At 44.2% G+C, this 24,913-nt stretch overlaps 1 protein-coding gene across 1 annotated transcript in view; it reads right to left on the bottom strand.

Annotated features, from left to right (window-relative positions):
• The window catches only part of orc1 (origin recognition complex, subunit 1), a gene marked incomplete at its 3' end in the record, with an annotated part of 105,451 nt that overhangs the window by 5,731 nt on the left and 74,807 nt on the right, over positions 1-24,913 (bottom strand). Inside the window, exons 19-21 of the mRNA XM_084307598.1 lie at positions 24,491-24,610; positions 12,239-12,408; positions 9,261-9,348 (exon numbers count right to left, since the gene is read on the bottom strand). Coding sequence (XP_084163724.1) covers positions 9,261-9,348; positions 12,239-12,408; positions 24,491-24,610 — 378 coding nt within the window. The remainder of the gene's footprint in view (positions 1-9,260; positions 9,349-12,238; positions 12,409-24,490; positions 24,611-24,913) is intronic.

Here is a 24,913-nt window from a genome sequence, read left to right as displayed (position 1 = left end):
TGGTCTATATCATTTGTTAAGTAATTGGTAAAGTATATTATTATATACTTATTGTTATGTGTCTTGTAAGCCCATATGGGCTGGGCATACATCTGTATGTAAGACACGAAAATAAAAAATATCAAATCAAATAAAAAAAATCAATAGAATGCATCACTTTGATAGAATACAGGTTCAAATCGATGAATTCGTGGACAATTGTTTTATTCAACTCAAACAGCTAAATTATTGGAGATTATATCGTCCTATAGGCCTTGATTTACATGTGGTCACTACATGTGCTCTGCATCTATATGGGGGGGAGGTCATGGCCTTGTTGTATATCAATAGAATGCATCACTTTGAAGTACATCAAATAGAATACAATTCAAATCGATGAATTCGTGGACAATTGTTTTATTCAACTCAAACAGCTAAATTATTGGAGATTAGATAGTCCTATAGGCCTTGATTTACATGTGGTCTCTGCATGTGCTCTGCATCTATATGGGGGGGAGGTCATGGCCTTGTTGTACATCAATAGAATGCATCACTTTGAAGTACATCAAATAGAATACAGGTTCAAATCGATGAATTCGTGGACAATTGTTTTATTCAACTCAAACAGCTAAATTATTGGAGATTATATTCAGTGTAATTCCAAGTTTTTGTATTTTTTAAATTAGTTCTAAATCTACATGTACTTCAGCCATCTGTGTGGGGAGGTCATGACTGCATCACTTTGAAGTACAAGGGCTTTGAAGTACACATTTTTACAAGTGTGTGTGTGTGTGTGAGCAAGATAGAGAGAGGGAGAGATTCCATTCAGTGTAATTCCAAGTTTTTGTATTTTTTAAATTAGTTCTAAATCTACATGTACTTCAGCCATCTGTGTGGGGAGGTCATGACTGCATCACTTTGAAGTACAAGGGCTTTGAAGTACAAGTTTTTACAAGTGTGTGTGTGTGTGTGTGAGCAAGATAGAGAGAGGGAGAGATTCCATTTGCTTACAGATCTGAAACAAGTGACATCACAGTTGTGTGAGCCATGTTGCTTCATTATCTGTGTAATTGGGGCCTCAGCATGCCCCCCTGACACGCTGTAATCAGACGTCACCCAGTTGTCTTTGCAAAAAGTGTGTGTGTGTGTCTCTAGTATTACAGCTAACACCCCTGATGTATTTGTGGTAAATGAACACCTTAGGAAGGTGTCCATTCTTGAAGAGAGCTGATAAATTTTATGTGCATTACAGGATCCGATATTGACTCAGCGTCCGGTGGTGGTACACCCACCTACTTGGGTATGTACTAACTGCATTCATGTATGTAAATGTATTACTATTGTGTTTTATGAGACTTACTTACTGAATGAATTCAATCCAATTCAGATTCTGGCACTGAGAGTGACACTGACAATGGCCGCCCACACGACATAGCATCACAATCTAATCCTGCAGGTGATTGTACATAAAATATAACACATAATGCTATATATATATCATGTAAATAAAAGGACAATGCATTGCCCTATTGTAATGTATTACATCATGTGATTCTAGAACTGGATGATAGTCGGGACATTCCGGAACCCGTTGCAGGGCAGAAGCGCACATCTAAGAGCGGTAAGTTGGCCTCACTCTGCACACCACTTCCAGCTCTGACCTCTGACCCCCACACCACATCCAGCTCTGACATCTGAACCCCACACACACTCACTCATTCACTCACACACAGTTTGTAACTACGTGGTATATGAATGTTTGTCTACAGTAGGGGTGTTATGATAATTGTATATTTGTATAATTGACAGGTCGTGGCGTGCGACGTGGAGCGAAGAGCAGGTCGGCGAGCCGTCAGGACCAGGAGAATGCCTGGTCTTGTGAGGGCTGGGTGCCTCGTAGGATCCCCTTCACATCCCAACCGGGGCTGCTCCAGGACGCCGCGGCACTGAATTCGCACCGGCCTGCAAAATGGCTAGATCTGTTCCTGACAGATGACTTTCTCAACGCCATTGTTGCCCGGACCAACCTCTACGCGGATCAGTTCATTGCCCGGCTGGATCCCACGCTAACCAGTAGCAGGGCACTGGTTTGGAAGGCCCTCACATTGAAGGAGCTGAAGCAGTTCCTTGGACTCATCTTCCTGAGCAGTGTCCTTTGGAAGCCTTGCGTGGACATGTTTTGGACCACTGATGAGCTGATGTTCACACCGTACTACTCAGCCACCATGTCACGCAACCGTTATGAGTTGATCTGGCACTTCCTCCACTTTGCAGACAACACATCCCTAGATGTTAGAGACAAACTATGTAAGGTACGCCCTGTAGTCGACCATGTCAACATGAGGTGCAAGGAACTGTACCAGCCCGAACGTGAGCTCGCCATTGACGAGGGGATGATGGCATGGCGAGGCCGCCTGGCTTTCCGTGTCTACAACCCCAACAAGCCAACCCGGTATGGCATCAAGTCATACTTCCTGTGCGAATCACGCACAGGATATTGCTTCGCCTTTAAGCCATATTGCCGGGATGGCGCGAACCTGGGGGACACGGTCGTCGGTCTGCTTGGACGTTTAGCCGGCGCAGGGCATTCTTTGTTCATGGACAATTTCTACAACTCCGTGAGCATGTGCGCCAGGCTCCGACAGTTGAGGACCGACATCTGTGGTACCCTCAGGTAGCACCGGGGGGAGCCAGCCATCATAAAGAACCTGACCAATGCTGACATCGGTGTGGGGGAGCGCATTGCTGTCAACAACAAGCAGGTCATGATCGTGGCATGGCGGGATAAAAGGATCGTGAAGACGATCACCAGCTTCCATGAGGACACCATGGAAATGGCAAAAGTGTGGCAGAAGCAGAAGGGCAAAGCAGTGAGGGTGGAGATGCTCAAGCCGTCATCCATCATGTCGTATAATAAATTCATGAAAGGAGTCGACCAGTTGGATCAAAACCTGGCGTACTATCAGTGTACACGTAAGACTGGAAAGTGGACCAAAAAGTTTGTGCTGTATCTGATCCAAATATGTATGTTCAACTCTTTTGTCTTGTACAAAACCAGGCACCCACAAGGGTATTATTACAACCTCTTCCGGTACACCAGGGCTGTGGCGCGGACCTACACAGGGGCTGAGGAGTTGAAGATTCCTGGGGTGGCAGAGGAGGAGGAGGGCGGCGGTGGGGGTGAGGAGGCAGGGGCTGAGCAGGTGGGGCGTGACAGGCAGCGCGACCCTAGGGCCCCACCAGGGGACCCGCAGAGCAGATTAGTGGGTGGCTTTGGGAAACATGTAATGGTGGCGTACAAAGCCACCCCCAAGCAAAAGCTACCATGTAGGAAATGTCGGGTCTGCCTTAGGCGTGGCCTCAGGGGTGAAACCAGATATTTTTGCACATCGTGCAAAGTCCCCCTGCATCGTGAAAAATGCTTCACTCTGTATCACACAAAGAAGGATTTTTCTAAATAGTTTCTTTATTAGTTGTCATACAGAAGTACAGACTACTTCTAAATAATCCGGCACACAGAAGTACAGAGTACTTCTAAATAATCCATCATTGTGTGATACAGACAGAACCATGTGTACCACTCCGGTAGATAGTATAGCTAGCTGAGAGTAGTATAGTATAGTGTATGGGTAGTGGCACTGTTTTATGTACAAGACAAATGCATTGAACACATGTATTTGGGCCACGGTTGTAGATATTGCATAGGCATGTTTGGACCACTTGCAGATGAGACGTTATGTTAGTGATCTAGCTGTGTCAACTCCATTCATCATTTGCATTGTGTGTGTATATAGTTTATTTTTTTATTTATCTTTCCCCCCCCCCATTTTTACCGTTTGCACAGAACCAATGGTTGCTGACAGTCACCCAGTTTATAAAAGTATATACTGTAGGTAACGTACCACACTTTTCTAATGCAGTCCATTGGCCTCTTATTTATATACTTTGGAAGCCTGTATTGGATATTTTTTGGTCCACAGATCATCTGGCGCTTCATCCATTTATCAATGGACAATGCAGTCATCGATGCGAGAGACCAACTGTAAGATACGCCCTGTAGTTGATCATGTGACGTGCCTGTACTGTGAATGTTACCAGCACACTTCTAAATGCACAGAACCAATGGTTGGTTCTCATCCAGTGTTAACTTTTTATAAGGTATTGTGTTTGTAAATTACCATAATCCTATACTGTGAATGTTACCAGCAAACTTCTAAATGCACAGAAACAATGGTTGGTTATCATCCAGTGTTCACTTTTTATAAGGTATTGTCTTGGTAAATTACCATAATTTTATACTGTGAATGTTACCAGCATATGTGTCTAATGCACAGCAACAATGGTTGGTACTGATGACTGTCACCCATTTATTGAACATATTGTGAAATAAAAATGTCACTTCATCAAAGTTTCAAGTTTTCTGCATTGTATTGTAAAGTATTCTGTATTTTATAATAATGTTTTCTGGACCTACACCAGTAGTTATAACTTACTTGTTCGTTAGCGCCAGGCATGGTGGTTGATAAGGTAGTAGTATTTCCAGGTGAAACTAATTGATATATTATCAATACAAGATATTATTACTTTATGAATGTGTTTATCATGTATGGACTAGTGATGTGACGATTCATCGATTTGCATCGGTGCGCCGGCATACACGTTCACGATGCGAGTGCACCGGTAGAATTAGTGCGCATCGGCAAAATTGAAGGCTGAACTCGCGATGCATCTTGTTGTAGCGTCTTTGCATCGCTCAAAACCGATGCATTCATATAATTTCCTCTCATCCACTTCTGTCAGCAGTGCACTGTGACTGCACACACAGCAGATACTATTGCTAAGGGGAGAGCCGCGTCACAGTTATCAACAAACAGGAGGAGAGTAGGAGACATGAATAGAATTGATCAAAATGGCTAATGCTAGTTAGCCGTTCAGCTAACGCTAAACTAGTGTCTAACTAACTAACTAACGTGACCAGTTCCATTAGTGAGGAGGGGGGGGGGTATATTGAAGACGCTTGACAACAGGGGTTCAAAGATAACTTCACATTTATTGGCTATTAGTTTCTTAATTATATCGCTTCATGAATCCATCCAGGCTGGCTGCCTGGCTCCGTGTGTTGTTGACGGAAAGTATAGACGCATCCTAGTGACCTAGTGTGTGTGACATCATCAACTGTCGACAGGGAGGGTCTCTCTCTCTCTCTCTCTCTCTCTCTCTCTCTCTCTAATGATTTAAAGTGGCCAAACGTTACAATATAAATAACGTTTATATAAATAAATCATTAAGTCTGCTATAAGCCATTATCACTTTGTGTATGATTATTATTGTCTCACAGTAGTGTGTATATACACTGTGTGTGTGTTTTTAGCTAAAGTGGATAGAAAAGACAGTTTATGCAAAAGTCTTCTTAGGCACCCAAGAGTTTTTATATAAATTGTCTTACAGTAGATTATTTTATTTTGAATAATAATATAAGCTGCATATAAGGAATACAACCAAATCCTCTGTCATACCATAATATTGTATCAGTATTTTGCATTGTGTTGAATCGCATCGTATCGCCCCGAATCGCATTATGTTGAATCAAATCGTATCGAATCGTATCGTATCTCAACAGGGGGTGAATCGTATCGCATTGCATCGCCCGGTGCTTCAAATGTATCGTTAATGTATCGTATCGTTGGCACCGTATCGAGATGCGCATCGCATCGGCCTCGTGATGGAGATGCACATCCCTAGTATGGACGAATAAATTGGAAAACATGTAGGTACAGAGCAACACAGTGTCTACAACACAGGAGCAGATTATGCACAGTACATGAATGAGAAACAGTCTAAATGTTTTTTTTGTTTGTTTATTGCATGCACATGATCTATAATACCTGATCGGTACAATATCTACTAACCTGATCAATACAATATATTCCCACCTGATCGATATAATAGTATTACTGCATTTCAAGTTTGTCAGTCAGTCAGTCAGTCGGACTGTCAGTCAGTCGGACTGTCAATCAATCAATCAATCCATCAATCCATCCATCCATCCATCCATCCATCCCAGTCTAAATTGCTTTATAACACGTTCGGTAACTTATCACCCCCCCCGCCCATGTTGGTGCAGTATTGTCTCGTCTGTTTCAAGCAGCAGCAACGAGGAATTGCGCAGCTCGCATAAAAAGGGCTGTAACTTCTTTTCTAGGAAATCCGCCTGGATTTAGCCCTCTATTTACCTTTTTTAACTTGTAATTGTGGACGAACGAAGACATGCAGAAACAAACGTTTTTTTTCATAGTGTACATCAACTCGTCGTCGTCAAATGAGCCAAACCATTTCCCCATAGTTATAATATAAAATATAGAAATAGCTCCGCTAAGATCATGAGATATAGCCAAAATCGCCCAGAAATCCTGGCCAGGCGCCGTCATTTCCGGATTTCTGGCTGGCGACCAAAGTGTTAAATCAGAATGAATGTAGATTAAAAGACATACAAATAATAAATACAATACATGGGCTCTCCCAAATTTATATGCGTTCCTTTATCTTCTCCACCACAGCTACCCAGACTGCTATGCTGGCTTCATTAACACCTAAAATTCGTGCAGTGGATATCTCTAGATAAATCACATCGAGATAGGTGAGAACCTTCCGGCACATTTTCCGGTTGAATCCAGCGTGACGCTATCAACTTTTTGGCAGCCTTAAGACCCGCCAAAATGAGTCTCTTTACATGTACAGAGGTCGATAACTGAGAAACATCATTCAACAACAATACAGAAGGCAGTGTCGGTATGGTCAGAGACAAAAATTCTGATAATTGAGTGGTGACATTTTCCCAGAAAGTCTTGACAGGAGGGCATTCCCAATACATATGTATATATGTACCAATAGCATCGTTTGAACACAAGGAGCATCGAGAGTCCGGTCTGAGACCCATTAGGTGCAATCGTCTAGGGCAGGGGTTCCCAAACTTTTCAGGCCAGGACCCAGAAAATAAGGCGTCAAAGAGCCGCGGCCCAATGCACATCGTCAGGCTTTTTTTTTTTTTTTTTTTTGCCATGCGACCGATTTTTTAAGCCAAATATCACTTCAATCCTATTAAGTTAGTTCAAGTTAGTTATTCATTTATATGTGCTATTTATGAGAGGGCTAACTTGTTGCAAAATAATAATGATAATAATAATAGTCTCATTAAAATACTATTGTTGCTTCGGTTGTTTTCAGCGTTTTATGTGCGTAATCAGTTTGAAATGTTCGTTGAAATAAGTAGATTTTTCGTTTTTGTTTATTTATTAAGTTAATATAAAACCATATACCGGTAGTCACATTTTAGAATACAATAGAATAGAATTTTAGAATACAACTAGAAACACTGTCCTGGACTCCTGGCCTGCTTCTAAGTTCAGTGGCCTGACAAAAAAAATAAAAAATTAAAATTATTTTTTATTTATTTTTTTAATCATCTCGCGGCCCACCCATGGCTGCTCGCGGCCCACCTTTGGGTCGCGACCCCGACTTTGGGAACCACTGGTCTAGGGCAGGGCTGTACGCTAAGCTTTTTCACTAGGGGCACATTTGCCCCTAAATGAGAAATTTAGGGGCAAAAAATATTTTTTAGGGGCACATTTTTTAATAACAATTTTACCATTATTTTATATAAATTTTTTTTAATAAAATATATATATTATATAATCATACTTGTAGTTGTATTATCTGCGAGACATCGCCACCACGCAACAAGTCAAAATGCTCGCTATATGCAACCAGCTGCACTGTCTGTGTGTACTCGAGTAGCCTCAAGCTACGGCCAGGATTCTCCGGAGCTGCAGCTGGACCCTATACTGTAGCCTCCAGCTACGGCCAGGATTCTCCGGCGCTGCAGCTGGGCCCTATTGACTATATTGAGCGTGCCCTCAGCTCGAATACGCATCGACTCAATGTTATAAGACATTGATATCAGGAGCTATCTGTAGCTATTTAGTTTAATGGGACGTTTCGTTTTGAACAGTGAGCTAACGCGAGCTATCATGCACTACTAGACTTGCTGGAGCATTTGTTGATATCAGTAGCTAGCCGGCTGGCAGGCTCACCGAGGTCCCAGTGTCCCACTAGAGACTAGTGTTTACAACAGCCACGGGTGCGGGAGGGAGGAGGAGCAGACGCCGCAGCCGAGTTCAGTTCAGCTCACTATAGGAGGTCGAACGCGTCGGAAAAAAAATATGAAGCAATACTAACTTTACTTTTCTTCATAGCTAAATGAATCAGACAGTCAGCCAGTCTATCAGAGTGAGTGCTCAGTCGATTGTTCCCGCTGATCATACCTGCTGAGTGCTCACGTGAGTGGCGTCATCACACGCCTTGGATAATTTAGGAGTGAAATGCGAATGCAAGGCTTGAAAGCACTACTCGCAAGCCCGCCCCCAGATAATATTTACCAATCGCAACGGCCAATTAAAGGGGCAATTCGCAATCATCTCGTCGCAGTGTACAGCCCTGTAGGGGTCAGGTAAATCCTATGAACAAAATTAAGATTAATCTGTTGGTGATCTGGGTTGCGTGATGATAGCCGAACATTTTCCCAGACTGCATCCCAATCAAAATCTACTTCCAGGTTTGGGATATCCTTCCTCCAAACAGAGTCTAGGGGAAGGACCTTATATGAGGACATAAGTAAGTGGCGATAAAAGTCAGAGACGAAGCAATTATTTAAAGCGTTCAATTTTTTTTTAATCTAGATTAATCTATGGAGTGAAAAAGTTCTGAACTCTCAGCAGTATCTTTGCTTGATCTTTTTTTGCATCGACTCATGCACCTTTTTGAAAACCATCTGACATGAAGACGGAACACATTTTTGTTGTTAACATGATTTATATCACTGGTAGTTCATACAAGACATTATCGTCCTCTAAGCCAGTCTGCACTTTAACACGGGCCTGTGTTGTTTTTATTTCTGTTAGCGCCGCGGATATAAGAGAGAGGTCTTTAAAGCTGAGTCAATGTTGATGGTTCTGTTGAACATTTGTATTTCACAGGAGAGAAACTGTATTCAAAGATCAAAGAAATCTATTAAAATAGTCTTTGAATCTAAATATACTTTCTTGTGTTAACTCTACATTAATTCCATGATTTTAGTCAAGTAAATATCTGTTACAAGCTTCGGTCTTAAATAGATTAATTACAGAAAATTGTGAGATTAATTAGTAAAAAAAATGTAATCTATTGACAGCACTAATATATATATATATTTCCTGCTGGGGTTGTTGAGAAGCCAAGATCTCTACCTGCTGGAAGGTGGCCTCCTCCAATCCCAGCCGCCGAAACTCAGCGATGACCGCCCTGAGGAAGAGCTTCTCCTGCACTGAGGAACACCTGACAGAACACACATCATCACAATCAGAACCCTGAGGAACACCTGACAGAACACACATCATCACAATCAGAACCCTGAGGAACACCTGACAGAACACACATCATCACAATCAGAACCCTGAGGAACACCTGACAGAACACACATCATCACAATCAGAACCCTGAGGAACACCTGACAGAACACACAGCATCACAATCAGAACCCTGAGGAACACCTGATGGAACACACAGCATCACAATCAGAACCCTGAGGAACACCTGACAGAACACACAGCATCACAATCAGAACCCTGAGGAACACCTGACAGAACACACATCATCACAATCAGAACCCTGAGGAACACCTGACAGAACACACAGCATCACAATCAGAACCCTGAGGAACACCTGACAGAACACACATCATCACAATCAGAACCCTGAGGAACACCTGACAGAACACACAGCATCACAATCAGAACCCTGAGGAACACCTGACGGAACACACATCATCACAATCAGAACCCTGAGGAACACCTGACAGAACACACAGCATCACAATCAGAACCCTGAGGAACACCTGACAGAACACACATCATCACAATCAGAACCCTGAGGAACACCTGACAGAACACACAGCATCACAATCAGAACCCTGAGGAACACCTGACAGAACACACAGCATCACAATCAGAACCCTGAGGAACACCTGATGGAACACACAGCATCACAATCAGAACCCTGAGGAACACCTGACAGAACACACATCATCACAATCAGAACCCTGAGGAACACCTGACAGAACACACAGCATCACAATCAGAACCCTGAGGAACACCTGATGGAACACACAGCATCACAATCAGAACCCTGAGGAACACCTGATGGAACACACAGCATCACAATCAGAACCCTGAGGAACACCTGACAGAACACACAGCATCACAATCAGAACCCTGAGGAACACCTGACAGAACACACATCATCACAATCAGAACCCTGAGGAACACCTGATGGAACACACAGCATCACAATCAGAACCCTGAGGAACACCTGATGGAACACACAGCATCACAATCAGAACCCTGAGGAACACCTGATGGAACACACAGCATCACAATCAGAACCCTGAGGAACACCTGATGGAACACACAGCATCACAATCAGAACCCTGAGGAACACCTGACAGAACACACAGCATCACAATCAGAACCCTGAGGAACACCTGACAGAACACACATCATCACAATCAGAACCCTGAGGAACACCTGATGGAACACACAGCATCACAATCAGAACCCTGAGGAACACCTGATGGAACACACAGCATCACAATCAGAACCCTGAGGAACACCTGATGGAACACACAGCATCACAATCAGAACCCTGAGGAACACCTGATGGAACACACATCATCACAATCAGAAAGGTCTTCATTTGCCAAGTAGTTTTCACATACAAGGAATTTGCTTTGGTCGTTTTCGGTGCGGACAGACATTAACGGACAGACATTAACGGACAGACATTAACGGACGGACATTAACGGACAGACATTAACGGACAGACATTAACGGACAGACATTAACGGACAGACATTAACGGACAGACATTAACGGACAGACATTAACGGACAGACATTAACGGACAGACATTAACGGACAGACATTAACGGACGGACATTAACGGACAGACATTAACGGACAGACATTAACGGACAGACATTAACGGACAGACATTAACGGACAGACATTAACGGACGGACATTAACGGACGGACATTAACGGACAGATAATACAATAAAGAGGTGGAGTAAGATAAAATGAAAGTTGAGCACAATAGAATATAATATAATTCTGAAATAAATTAAATATAGGCCAGGGCTGCACAACTGTAAATAAAGAGGTTGAATAATATTAAATGGGATATAAACTAAATAAAATATAGCACAATAGCATATAGTACAATAAAGATAAAAAAAGGAATAGGCCAGGGCTGTGCATTTGGGCAGTTATGTGCAAAGAGTATGAAGTCAGTGAAGTATGAACAGGTATGTTTGGCTGTTTATGGAAGTATTTAGTCCAGTAGGGGTGTGTTAATGTAACACAGTGGGGGTGATGAGGCTCACTGCACAGCATGGTGTGGTCAGAAGTTACTTAGGTTCATTCCCTTACACCTAACACTACATCCGTAACGTAGCCCTAACCAGCGCTCCTGCTGATCTCAACATCCTGCAAGTTCAATTTAAGACTTAACCGGTTACCGTCGGTAGGGTGATAATAAAAGGGTTAATCTTCTGTAGTGTGGCAGTGAAAGGGTTAACCTGCTGTTGTGTGGCAGTGAAAGGGTTAAGACCACTTTAAATAGAACTTGATACATAATTTCACGGCCATACTGGCAAAAAAAGTATGAAGGAAAATTACTTTATGAAAGAAGTCATTCATATGAATTGTTTGGAGGAACTGATAAGACGGTTACCATACTGCTTACTTGCAGCCTGGACATTTAACACCAAACACATTAAAACAAGATACAGAGAAGTTATGACAACATAGAAGTAACTATTTAAGGCCTAAAATTCTGATAAGCCTTTTTTTAAGACCTGCGGGAGCACTTCTGTTGTACTTCTGTATGACAACTATTAAAGAAACTTGAGCCCTGCCTATCCAATTCTAACACTGACACTAAGAATGCACCTTCCCTAACGAGTTAGTCACAAGGCGACTTTCTAGATACAGCAGATGACACGAGCGTAAATGCTATCAGACAGTCAACACACAGTATTGGGGACGAAATATACCCGATCACTTCTCACTTCATCTAAAAACGTTCAATGTCTCAAGAGTAAAATGACCAGATTCATCAATAAAGCACGACTTGACAGCCAAACTGACTTCTGCACCTAAACTCTCACCTAATGGCAGTGATGTAAGCGGAGGAGAACATCTCATCCAGCGCCTCCATCACGTGACTCATTCCCACCAATCCCGTGGAGGAGGGGTTGGGCGCCGAATGTTCGCAGATCTCCGTCGCTCGGCGACAGATGTCCAGGCAACGCCGCGCATCGCCAGACAGAGCGGCCACCTGCAGGGGGAGAGAGGAACTACGGTCACAAACGATAGAATGGATAGTAGGCCTACAAGATATGCACATAATCTTATACAGTGATTATTTTGACAAAAGGTAGGGAGGCGAAGTGCTGTTTACTGGTTGAGTAGCAGCTAGGTAGCTAGTGCTGTTTACTGGTTGAGTAGCAGCTAGGTAGCTAGTGCTGTTTACTGGTTGAGTAGCAGCTAGGTAGCTAGTGCTGTTTACTGGTTGAGTAGCAGCTAGGTAGCTAGTGTTGTTTACTGGTTGAGTAGCAGCTAGGTAGCTAGTGCTGTTTACTGGTTGAGTAGCAGCTAGGTAGCTAGTGCTGTTTACTGGTTGAGTAGCAGCTAGGTAGCTAGTGTTGTTTACTGGTTGAGTAGCAGCTAGTGTTGTTTACTGGTTGAGTAGCAGCTAGGTAGCTAGTGCTGTTTACTGGTTGAGTAGCAGCTAGGTAGCTAGTGCTGTTTACTGGTTGAGTAGCAGCTAGGTAGCTAGTGTTATTTACTGGTTGAGTAGCAGCTAGGTAGTTAGTGCTGTTTACTGGTTGAGTAGCAGCTAGGTAGCTAGTGCTGTTTACTGGTTGAGTAGCAGCTAGGTAGCTAGTGCTGTTTACTGGTTGAGTAGCAGCTAGGTAGCTAGTGTTGTTTACTGGTTGAGTAGCAGCTAGGTAGCTAGTGTTGTTTACTGGTTGAGTAGCAGCTAGGTAGTTAGTGTTGTTTACTGGTTGAGTAGCAGCTAGGTAGCTAGTGCTGTTTACTGGTTGAGTAGCAGCTAGGTAGCTAGTGTTGTTTACTGGTTGAGTAGCAGCTAGTGCTGTTTACTGGTTGAGTAGCAGCTAGGTAGCTAGTGCTGTTTACTGGTTGAGTAGCAGCTAGGTAGTTAGTGCTGTTTACTGGTTGAGTAGCAGCTAGGTAGCTAGTGCTGTTTACTGGTTGAGTAGCAGCTAGGTAGCTAGTGTTGTTTACTGGTTGAGTAGCAGCTAGGTAGCTAGTGCCGTTTACTGGTTGAGTAGCAGCTAGTGCTGTTTACTGGTTGAGTAGCAGCTAGGTAGCTAGTGTTGTTTACTGGTTGAGTAGCAGCTAGGTAGCTAGTGCTGTTTACTGGTTGAGTAGCAGCTAGGTAGCTAGTGTTGTTTACTGGTTGAGTAGCAGCTAGGTAGCTAGTGCTGTTTACTGGTTGAGTAGCAGCTAGGTAGCTAGTGCTGTTTACTGGTTGAGTAGCAGCTAGTGCTGTTTACTGGTTGAGTAGCAGCTAGGTAGCTAGTGCTGTTTACTGGTTGAGTAGCAGCTAGTGCTGGCGACTAGTAAACAAAACAAAAAAAAACATTCTGCAATCACGGTCACTGGCAAACGGTGCGCGTCTTCCGAGTGCTCGCTTTAGTTGACAGTGCCACGAGAGCACTGCACAAGACCCGCGGACATAATGTTTAATAAAAGTTTCCGCAGTACTGGCCATCAGTCAAGGGAGCACTCGCAAACAGATAACGTTAAACACAGCAGAAGATGGAAAACAGACAGACTGACCAACGGGGAACTGCATCCAACCCTAGTACAACTCTTGAGTATAAGGCAAGGACACATTTAAATCACAGAGGTGTACATTAGTCTATTGGAACAGTATACAGTAGTTAGCTTCTAGTTAGCGTTTTAGCTATATAGCTGCTTGCTAGCTAACGTTAGCCCTGTGTGTGTGTGCTCAAAGCAGCCAGCCCCATGTTAGCTAGGTGTATCTGTTATGACTATAATGTTTCCAAAAACGCACCGGACTACGACGTAAGGTTATATGTTTTATTGCATGCTCAACCAGTGCACAACAACACACCAACCGAACTGACGATACCACAACACTGACGGTATTTCACAGCCCTGTCGTCCAGCCCAGCGTGCCGTCTTAATACTTTGCCGCCCGACCACGAGTTAATACGGGTTTCGAATCCATGCGTTGTGGACAGAATCACGTATAAAGCCGTGGCAAGTTGTTATTGCTTTTATATCATTTTAACACTTTGGTCGCCAAAAACGCCTTACCACGTCATTCCCCGCCATGACATTCTGCCAAAGACGCCGTACCACGTCTTTGAGATCAATATTTCAAAAATCTGTGATCGCAATCATATTTCTCCCCCGGAGACTTGAGATCTACTGTTGATCCCCTCTCAACTCTCCAACGGTTCAAGAGCGCCATCTGGTGGCCGATCGCTCAAACCGGAAACCGGAAACGGAAGCTGGTGCTCATTCCAATTCGGTCCGATCACTCGCTAATAGTCCCGGGACTCGGGCTAGACACAATGGATAGCAATCCGTTACCAATAACTCGATAAACAACATGATTTGGACGTATATACTATTATACAACCTGGAGATGGATCGCATATTTCAACATCCCATAATAGGAATATTTCTGCTCCACGCTCATCGCCCAACGCTACGAGGAAGCTACGGTTAGTTTCAGCGTTATTTTTTAACGTGTTCGATACAAACTGCTCTAATGATCATATCACCCACACTAGATGAATCATCTAACGTTGGCCACGGAATTATAAACGACCCCCCCCCCCCATCCGGTCAACATCAGATGATAAGTAGTAACTTCTAGAAGCACGTCCATTTGACATTTTTTATCTCGCGCAGATTGCTACCAAACTGTATTTGATCATCAATATAATGCATTTAGGGCTATAAATCACGTTCTGGAGAATGCTGCAGAAAACGATAAAAACATACTTATACTTTAGACCGTATTTTAGTATGAATATGTGAATGAAAAAGTATAACGTTGCTACACCCTGAACAATAGATACTTGACGTTGAATGGGCCATAGTAATGTGGACCTCTGCTGTTCTCTCAGTTAGCTTACGCTAACGCAACGTTAATTTCGGTATTTAACGCGACGTGGGCATAAAGGAATGGCGAGGATGGAAAGCATGTTAGAAGCATTTGACCTGTTGTGTGGAACAACAGACACTTATTTCGGGTCGCAAAATAGGCGGACTCTGAAGCAATGCCGTCTAACGTTAACACACGCTGAGCTGCGCTGAGCTACTGTTGTTGCAGCCGGGCGGATATGCTCACCAGGGGATTTTCAAAATAAGAGTATCGCAATATCGATCTTTTTACGTTGCATCGATCCTATTTGATAATTGATAATAGATCGATATATCGATCTGGATCGATGTATCGTCCCACCCCTAATAGCTACCTTCCTATATACCAACTACAGGGTCCTATAACTACCTTCTATATACCAACTACAGGGTCCTATAACTACCTTCTATATACCAACTACAGGGTCCTATAACTACCTTCTATATACCAACTACAGGGTCCTATAACTACCTTCTATATACCAACTACAGGGTCCTATAACTACCTTCTATATACCAACTACAGGGTCCTATAACTACCTTCTATATACCAACTACAGGGTCCTATAACTACCTTCTATATACCAACTACAGGGTCCTATAACTACCTTCTATATACCAACTACAGGGTTCTATAACTACCTTCTATATACCAACTACAGGGTCCTATAACTACCTTCTATATACCAACTACAGGGTCCTATAACTACCTTCTATATACCAACTACAGGGTCCTATAACTACCTTCTATATACCAACTACAGGGTCCTATAACTACCTTCTATATACCAACTACAGGGTCCTATAACTACCTTCTATATACCAACTACAGGGTCCTATAACTACCTTCTATATACCAACTACAGGGTCCTATAACTACCTTCTATATACCAACTACAGGGTCCTATAGGGTCCCATCCCTCTTTATAGCAGCTGCAGGCTCCAGGGTTAACCCTATAGCTACCTTCTATATATAGTCTATTTGCCATCCCATAGAGCCCCATTGTGAACCTGAAAATTTCGGAACCACCAAAGTTTTATGATGGATATGGATAGTACGGGTCCCCAGCACTCAGAAACTGCCGGATGCTAAGTTGTAAATGTTGGGCAACTTTTTTTATTTGCATAATTAGCATAAATCTGCATAATCGCCTAAATGGACAAATCTCAGAAACTACTTGATCAATTTCAACAATGTTGGAGTTGTTTTGGGGGTTATTCAGGATGCTGAATCCATTTATGATACTTAAGAGAAGACATTTATTTCAAAATTGCTATATTTACTGGAATTTACCAAATTTCTACTCATTTTGGTGCCATTTTTTATGAATTTTCAGTTCATAAATGTTTCAGAAGATGCTGAATTTATAGATAATTTTCATGAAAAGTTCAATTGTAAACAGAATGATAATAATAATAATAACTTTCATTTGTAGAGCGCCTAATGGGGTACTCTAGGTTCTTATGCTTGGTTACTGGGGTAACTGCTGCAGGTGAGCTCTGCCATGAGTCCACGTGGCAGCGGAGCAGTTTGTTGCCACAACTAGAAACTATTCTATTGTATTTTTGTATGCAACTGTTACCTTATAAAATTTCCTCAGAACCCCAGTTCCTAGCCTTGACTGAGACTTCAGTGTGCTAATCGTTAACGCAAAACTTCCAAGTGAGTAGTGGCTAATTTGCACCATGATCTCATTCCTACTGTGGCAACGAGCAACTGCAGCTGCAGCAAATACAGACCCCTGGTTTTCAAGGATTGTTGTTTCAATGCAAGTAAGTTGAGAAAATATAAACAGATACACAAACTGTGGTTTTATTACTATCCAATAACAAACACTGAATATAATATGATCACAAGCTGTCAGATGGCTAATGTTAACCCTAATAGCTTACTACAGTAAACTAGCTCTACAGTAAGCTAGCTCTTAGGGTTAACGTTAGCCATCTGACGGTAACTAATGTTAATGCATATGTTAGCAATGTATGTCATGTAGGGGTGTAACGATTCCACCTCACTATGATTAGATTCGATTACGATTCTTCAGGCAACAATTCAATGCATCATGAAATCTCTTCATTTGACCACGATTCGATTCGATTAATTTTCTATCAGTTAATTCCCCCAAAAATGTTGAAAACACAAATGTGGCTGGGGGAACTGATTCACTCAGCATGAATGGACTATAGGTCAACAAAAACAATACACACAAAAAAAATCTTTTTAAAGAGATATTTTTCTCGATTATAATCGATTCTAACATTTTCAAATCGATGCAGTTGAATCGTCACATTAGGGTGTTTTCACACCTGTAGTTCGTTTGCTTTGTTCCGATTCAGGGAGACACAGGGACTATAATGATACAATGTTGCACTTGTCCTTTAGTTCGTTTGTGTTCACACGGCTGTGTTAACAGCGGACCAAAACAAATGCACGCGCGAGCAAACTGTCACTCATTGGTCAGATTTTGGGGTGTGTGTGTGTGTCCCCCCTAACCCTGACTCGAGCCTGACTTTACTGATGACCGCGGGCAGAGAGAGAGAGAGAGAGAGAGAGAGAGAGAGAGAGAGAGAGAGAGAGAGAGAGAGAGAGGGGCGTTGTCCCGCACGGTGCTGCTGTTGCAGCGTCACTACAGAGACCCCGGCTCTCCTCTCCTGCGCGCGGCTGACTGACTGACACCCGGCAACACAAACACCATTTCAGGGTCTGCTCTGCTTGTTGTATCTCCGCTGTAACAACGTGCAGCAGCAGCAGCAGCAGCAGCAGCAGCAGCAGCGCGACACTGTTCGACAGACCTTTCAAAGCCCCTTTCCCTCATTCGGTCACTAAACTTTCTGTACACTTCAGTGTTCTCCAGCATCTGACGAATGTGATCGTCTGCCCAAATATCAATGACGCAGTGTACCTCATCGCTGCTCCACGTTGACCCACGACGTATTATTATTATTAATTGTGTCGGTTTGTTAAGTCGATTGCATTCTCACAGCGTACGAGTCGTGTCGGGTTCGTTTGGAAGTGCGCCGAGATCACCCTCTCTAGGTGGTCTCGGCCCGCTTGTTTTGTTCCGCAACAGAATGTGATTGCTGTGTTCATATATGCCCAACTGAACCGAAATAGGGGGTAAACGCTCCAGGTTTCGGAACAACAGCTCCAAACGAGCCAGGTGTGAAAACGCCCTTAGAGTCGATGCATTCCGATGCATCGATGAATCGTTATACCCCTAATGACATGAATGTGTGATTATTACCTAGCCTCGCGTCACCAGGCTCTATCCCTTGTCACACAGAGAAGCATCAAGTTTGATTCTAAATATTGTATAGAGTATTCATATGGTACTTTTGCTCTCCTTAATGTAGAATTGTGTGATATAAGATCTGAGGCACTGAGGCAGAGAGAGACCCAAAAGGTAATGCAAATACCAGTCAAGTTCCAGTCAAGATACCAATAACATGGGAAATACATGTTTTCATTGGAATAGTGAACAGCCCGTCCGAAATGTACATTCTGGCAATGTATCCATATTGCTCTGTAATGTAGAGTGTGTGGTAGTGCAGAGACGGAGGATACAAATAGTGCATTCTTCTTTTGTTAATTTCAGATTGACATGTCAAGGAAGAAATGCCTATTCGAGCCCTGTGACGGCAAGGACAATGACTTCAAGACATCTGGACCAAAAGGCATTACAGCTTTGCTTCAGAGGAGTGAAGAGCTTGACGATTCAGCTACAACTGAGACTTTATCGAACATCATTTCTACCCATGGTGTGTCAGCCTCTGTAGTTTGTCACAAATCATGTTATAGCTCATATACCTCTAAGTCTAGAAAGGCAACCAAACGCAAGCTCAGCTCATCTGATGGTCAGCTAGGGAAACGTATGTCTCGTTCTCATGCCTTTGACTTTTCTAAACAATGTCTGTTTTGTGGTATCATTTGCGAACCCAAAGACACCAAACACCCTGATAGATTGAAGCCAGTGAAACAATGCCGGACTGTTGAGAGACCAGGAATGCAATCCTTCAAAAACATCATCTTGTCTAAATGTGATGAGCGCCAGGATCAATGGGCTGAGGAAGTGGCTCTACGGGTAAATACCGTCCTGGACCTGCATGCAGCTGATGCCCAGTATCACACCAAGTGCTACGATGACTTCAAGAGAGTTTCCTCAAGTGCAAGTTCCCAGTGCAGACCGTTTGATAGCTATTTAGCTGCTGTCATTGACCACATGAATGCAGACAAGTCATCAACCTGGACAGTGTCAGAGTGACATGATATATATGTAGCCAACTCCGGGCACCTCTGCAGTAAGCAGATGCTATCTAACTTGTGTGACTTTTATGGCGATGCTGTAGCTGTCATGAGGGTGGAAGGGTGCCAGACTATTGTTGGTTTTAGACATTCCATGAGTAAGTCATTCAAACTGGTAAAACGAGAAAAAACCACTGCCGCTGATGAAGTTATCACCAAGCTTGTGAAGAGAGTGCAAGCTGAGGTGCAGAATATTCCCTTGTACCGTGAATATGACCTTGGCAGCTTCCAGCATGACAAGATCATACAAGCCACAAGTCCATCCCTTTTGAAGTTTGTCTCCTGTCTGGTATCAAAGGAAGGAAAAGTGACCAAACCATCACTAACACTCGCTCAGTGCATCCAGCAGCACATCAGTGGGTGCTGGAATCAAACAACCCTGGGGCTTGCCGTAAGACTCCACCATAAATATGGTAGAGCAGAGCTGGTCAAGAATCTTAACGAGCATGGCATTGTCACCACCTACGATGAAGTCATACGGTTCCGGAAGTCAGCTGCCAAATATGCTTCAGAGGACCCAGAGAAGTATCTGCGCACAGTTGGAGAGGCAGATTGGCCCCATCCACAGTTGGGGTGACAATTTTGATCTTGTGGTCTTCACACCGAACGGTTGCCGCACGACTCATGCCATGGCCACTCAGTTTGTGCAGAATCCTGCAGGTATTCTGTTCCCTGGAGGAGCCACTCCTGGTGGTGGGGTCGTGTCACTAAAACGACCTCGTCTGACAAAGCTTGATGCTGGGAAACTCTGTCTGGCTCACAAGAGCAGTTTTGTGATCGAACATTACACAGGCCCCAAGAAGATGACACCACCAGCTCTGAAAGAAGTCCCAAGAACTGATCCCTCTGTTCCAGATGTCGTACTTGTTTATGCATCGCAACTCATCTACCACGTGGTGTGGCCATCATCAGGCACCATTGCTGACCTCGCAGCTGGCATGGGGCACTGGCTTAAACGCTACAACACTCAAACATGTGTCATCTTTGACCGCTATGAGCAAGTGTCTGCCAAAGACCATGAGAGGCAGAGACGAGCTGGGGAGAGCTCCACTGAGTACCACCTTTCAGTGACAACTCCTCTACCTAGTCGCGAAAAAGTGATGAAGAACAAAGCTAACAAACGGAGACTGGGTGAGCTTCTGTGCACACACAGTATAGGAGATCACATCACAATGGTTAGTAGAGCAGACAGCATTGTCACACATGACGAGGCCGATGTCTCCCTGATCTCATACATGCTGGATGCCACCATCAGTGGAGCTAAAACAGTCCGCATTCTCAGCGATGACACTGATGTGTTTGTCCTGATGGTCTACTGGTGCTGTAAGAGGGACATCACCTGTCATCTACAGATGGAGAGATGGGATGGGACTGTCCTAAACATAAATCTGACAGTAGAAAACCTTGGTGAGCAGTGTCACTCCATCCTGGCTATCCATGCTCTCTCCGGATGTGACACCACCTCTTATCCATGTGGGAAAGGAAAGGTATCTGCGCTTAAGGCCATGACAGCAGTATCTGGTGATCTGCTTCACATCATTGGAGAGGAGGGAACTACAGATTCACAAATCACAGAGACAGTGAAGAGTTTCTTCCTGACTATACAACCAGAGAAGATCAGCATCTCTCAACAATGCCAGATATGAAATCTACCGAAAGCGCAAAATCCCCCCAGCACTGAAGACACTGCCTCCGACAGACCTTAACGCTCTTCTCCATGGACGACGTGCCCATCTACAGGTGCTGCTTTGGAAAGCAGCAGACCGCCCAGACCCACCAGCTGTGGACATCACAGAGTTTGGATGGAACAAGAAGGAGGGTGAAAAGGAGGGAGAGGAAGTCATCATGCCTGTCCTGGATGGAAGCCCAGTTGCTCCGCCTGCCCTCTTGGAAATGATTAGTTGCAACTGCAAAGCAGGTTTGAAGCCATGTTTAAAAGCAAAGTGCAGCTGCGTATAGCTGCAGGCCTGGCTTGTACCAACTACTGCTTCTGTAAAGGCAATGACAGCACATGTTGCAACTCACTGACACACTCGCAGCAAAAAGAAGATGACATTAAAGTAAATTCAGAGGAAGATGAAGACAGTGGGGAGGAGTTTGATGATGTGGATTCAGAGTTCTGAACACGGTAGCCACTTTCTGAGTGAGAAGTAATTATCTACTACTATGCAGTAGGAGGAAACGCATATTGTTATGTTGTGGCCTATATGCTTGAGTAATGTAAATACCTTTCTTTTGTTATTTCTGTTTTATTAAGCTATGTTATTGTACACCAGTTGCATGTTGTACCAGTTTTTGTTTAGTTTTTCCAATTAGCTGTGACGTTACAGGTAGTAAATAAAAGAGCGGATGCCCTTCACATCTGAGTCTTTGTCTTGACAACGCAGATCTTTATACACCTGCCTATCTACTGTACTATGACAATATGACATTACCATATCAACTATTTGGGGTCAGTAGAGATATTGTGAATACATAATGTCTGTGCTGTCCAAATGTAATCATTTAAGTGTCCTCTAAAACTTTCTAATTGACTGAAAATGCACCAAAATTGCACAAAAATGAGTTGAAATTTTGTACATTTTAGTAAATATTGCAATTTCATAACTCTTGATCACCAATGGATTCAGCATCCCGAATAACCCCCAAAACCACTCCAACATTGTTGAAATTGATCAAGTACTTTCCGAGATTTGTCCATTTAGGCGATTATGCAAATGTTTGCTAATTATGCAAATAAAAAAAATTGCCCAACATGTTAAACTTAGCATCCGGCAGTTTCTAAGTGCTGGTGACCCATACTATCCATATCTATCATAAAAGTTTGGTGGTTCCAAAATTTCCGGGTTCATCATGTTGGCAAATAGACTAATACCAACTACAGGGGGTCCTATAGCCATCCTTCTTTATAGCAGCTGCAGGCTCCAGGGTTAACCCTATAGCTACCTTCCTAGACACCAGCTGCAGGCTCCAGGGTTAACCCTATAGCTACCTTTCTAGACACCAGCTGCAGAGCGCCAGGGTTAACCCTATAGCTACCTTCCTAGACACCAGCTGCAGGCTCCAGGGTTAACCCTATAGCTACCTTCCTAGACACCAGCTGCAGAGCGTCAGGGTTAACCCTATAGCTACCTTCCTAGACACCAGCTGCAGGCTCCAGGGTTAACCCTATAGCTACCTTCCTAGACACCAGCTGCAGGCTCCAGGGTTAACCCTATAGCTACCTTCCTAGACACCAGCTGCAGAGCGTCAGGGTTAACCCTATAGCTACCTTTCTAGACACCAGCTGCAGGCTCCAGGGTTAACCCTATAGCTACCTTTCTAGACACCAGCTGCAGAGCGTCAGGGTTAACCCTATAGCTACCTTCCTAGACACCAGCTGCAGAGCGTCAGGGTTAACCCTATAGCTACCTTCCTAGACACCAGCTGCAGAGCGTCAGGGTTAACCCTATAGCTACCTTCCTAGACACCAGCTGCAGAGCGTCAGGGTTAACCCTATAGCTACCTTCCTAGACACCAGCTGCAGAGCGTCAGGGTTAACCCTATAGCTACCTTCCTAGACACCAGCTGCAGAGCGTCAGGGTTAACCCTATAGCTACCTTCCTAGACACCAGCTGCAGAGCGTCAGGGTTAACCCTATAGCTACCTTCCTAGACACCAGCTGCAGGCTCCAGGGTTAACCCTATAGCTACCTTCCTAGACACCAGCTGCAGAGCGTCAGGGTTAACCCTATAGCTACCTTCCTAGACACCAGCTGCAGAGCGTCAGGGTTAACCCTATAGCTACCTTTCTAGACACCAGCTGCAGAGCGTCAGGGTTAACCCTATAGCTACCTTCCTAGACACCAGCTGCAGGCTCCAGGGTTAACCCTATAGCTACCTTCCTAGACACCAGCTGCAGAGCGTCAGGGTTAACCCTATAGCTACCTTCCTAGACACCAGCTGCAGGCTCCAGGGTTAACCCTATAGCTACCTTTCTAGACACCAGCTGCAGAGCGTCAGGGTTAACCCTATAGCTACCTTCCTAGACACCAGCTGCAGAGCGTCAGGGTTAACCCTATAGCTACCTTCCTAGACACCAGCTGCAGAGCGTCAGGGTTAACCCTATAGCTACCTTCCTAGACACCAGCTGCAGAGCGTCAGGGTTAACCCTATAGCTACCTTCCTAGACACCAGCTGCAGAGCGTCAGGGTTAACCCTATAGCTACCTTCCTAGACACCAGCTGCAGGCTCCAGGGTTAACCCTATAGCTACCTTCCTAGACACCAGCTGCAGAGCGTCAGGGTTAACCCTATAGCTACCTTCCTAGACACCAGCTGCAGGCTCCAGGGTTAACCCTATAGCTACCTTCCTAGACACCAGCTGCAGAGCGTCAGGGTTAACCCTATAGCTACCTTCCTAGACACCAGCTGCAGAGCGTCAGGGTTAACCCTATAGCTACCTTCCTAGACACCAGCTGCAGAGCGTCAGGGTTAACCCTATAGCTACCTTCCTAGACACCAGCTGCAGGCTCCAGGGTTAACCCTATAGCTACCTTCCTAGACACCAGCTGCAGAGCGTCAGGGTTAACCCTATAGCTACCTTCCTAGACACCAGCTGCAGAGCGTCAGGGTTAACCCTATAGCTACCTTCCTAGACACCAGCTGCAGAGCGTCAGGGTTAACCCTATAGCTACCTTCCTAGACACCAGCTGCAGAGCGTCAGGGTTAACCCTATAGCTACCTTCCTAGACACCAGCTGCAGAGCGTCAGGGTTAACCCTATAGCTACCTTCCTAGACACCAGCTGCAGAGCGTCAGGGTTAACCCTATAGCTACCTTCCTAGACACCAGCTGCAGAGCGTCAGGGTTAACCCTATAGCTACCTTCCTAGACACCAGCTGCAGAGCGTCAGGGTTAACCCTATAGCTACCTTTCTAGACACCAGCTGCAGAGCGTCCTCCTCGAAGGCCTTGACCTTGTTCAGTCTGGACATGATGATCTGCTGAAGCTGCTTAAAGCTGTAGGGCTGGAAGGACATCCTGGTGAGACCCTGCACACACACACAGGCACACACACACAGGCACACACACACACACACACACAGGCACACAGGCACACACACACACACACACACACACACACACACACACACACACACACACACACACACACACACACACACACACACACACACACACACACACACACACACACACACACACACACACACACACACACACACACACACACACACACACACACACACACACACACACACACAGAGTGGAATCAATTTATATCAAGGTTATAAAATCTTGTTAAAAAATCCAAACATTGAAAAGCTTCCAGCCGA

Source organism: Notolepis coatsorum (genome assembly GCF_963971535.1).
Source record: "Notolepis coatsorum genome assembly, chromosome: 2".
NCBI lineage: Eukaryota > Metazoa > Chordata > Actinopteri > Aulopiformes > Paralepididae > Notolepis > Notolepis coatsorum.
This window is presented reverse-complemented; position numbering and strand designations above follow the sequence as displayed.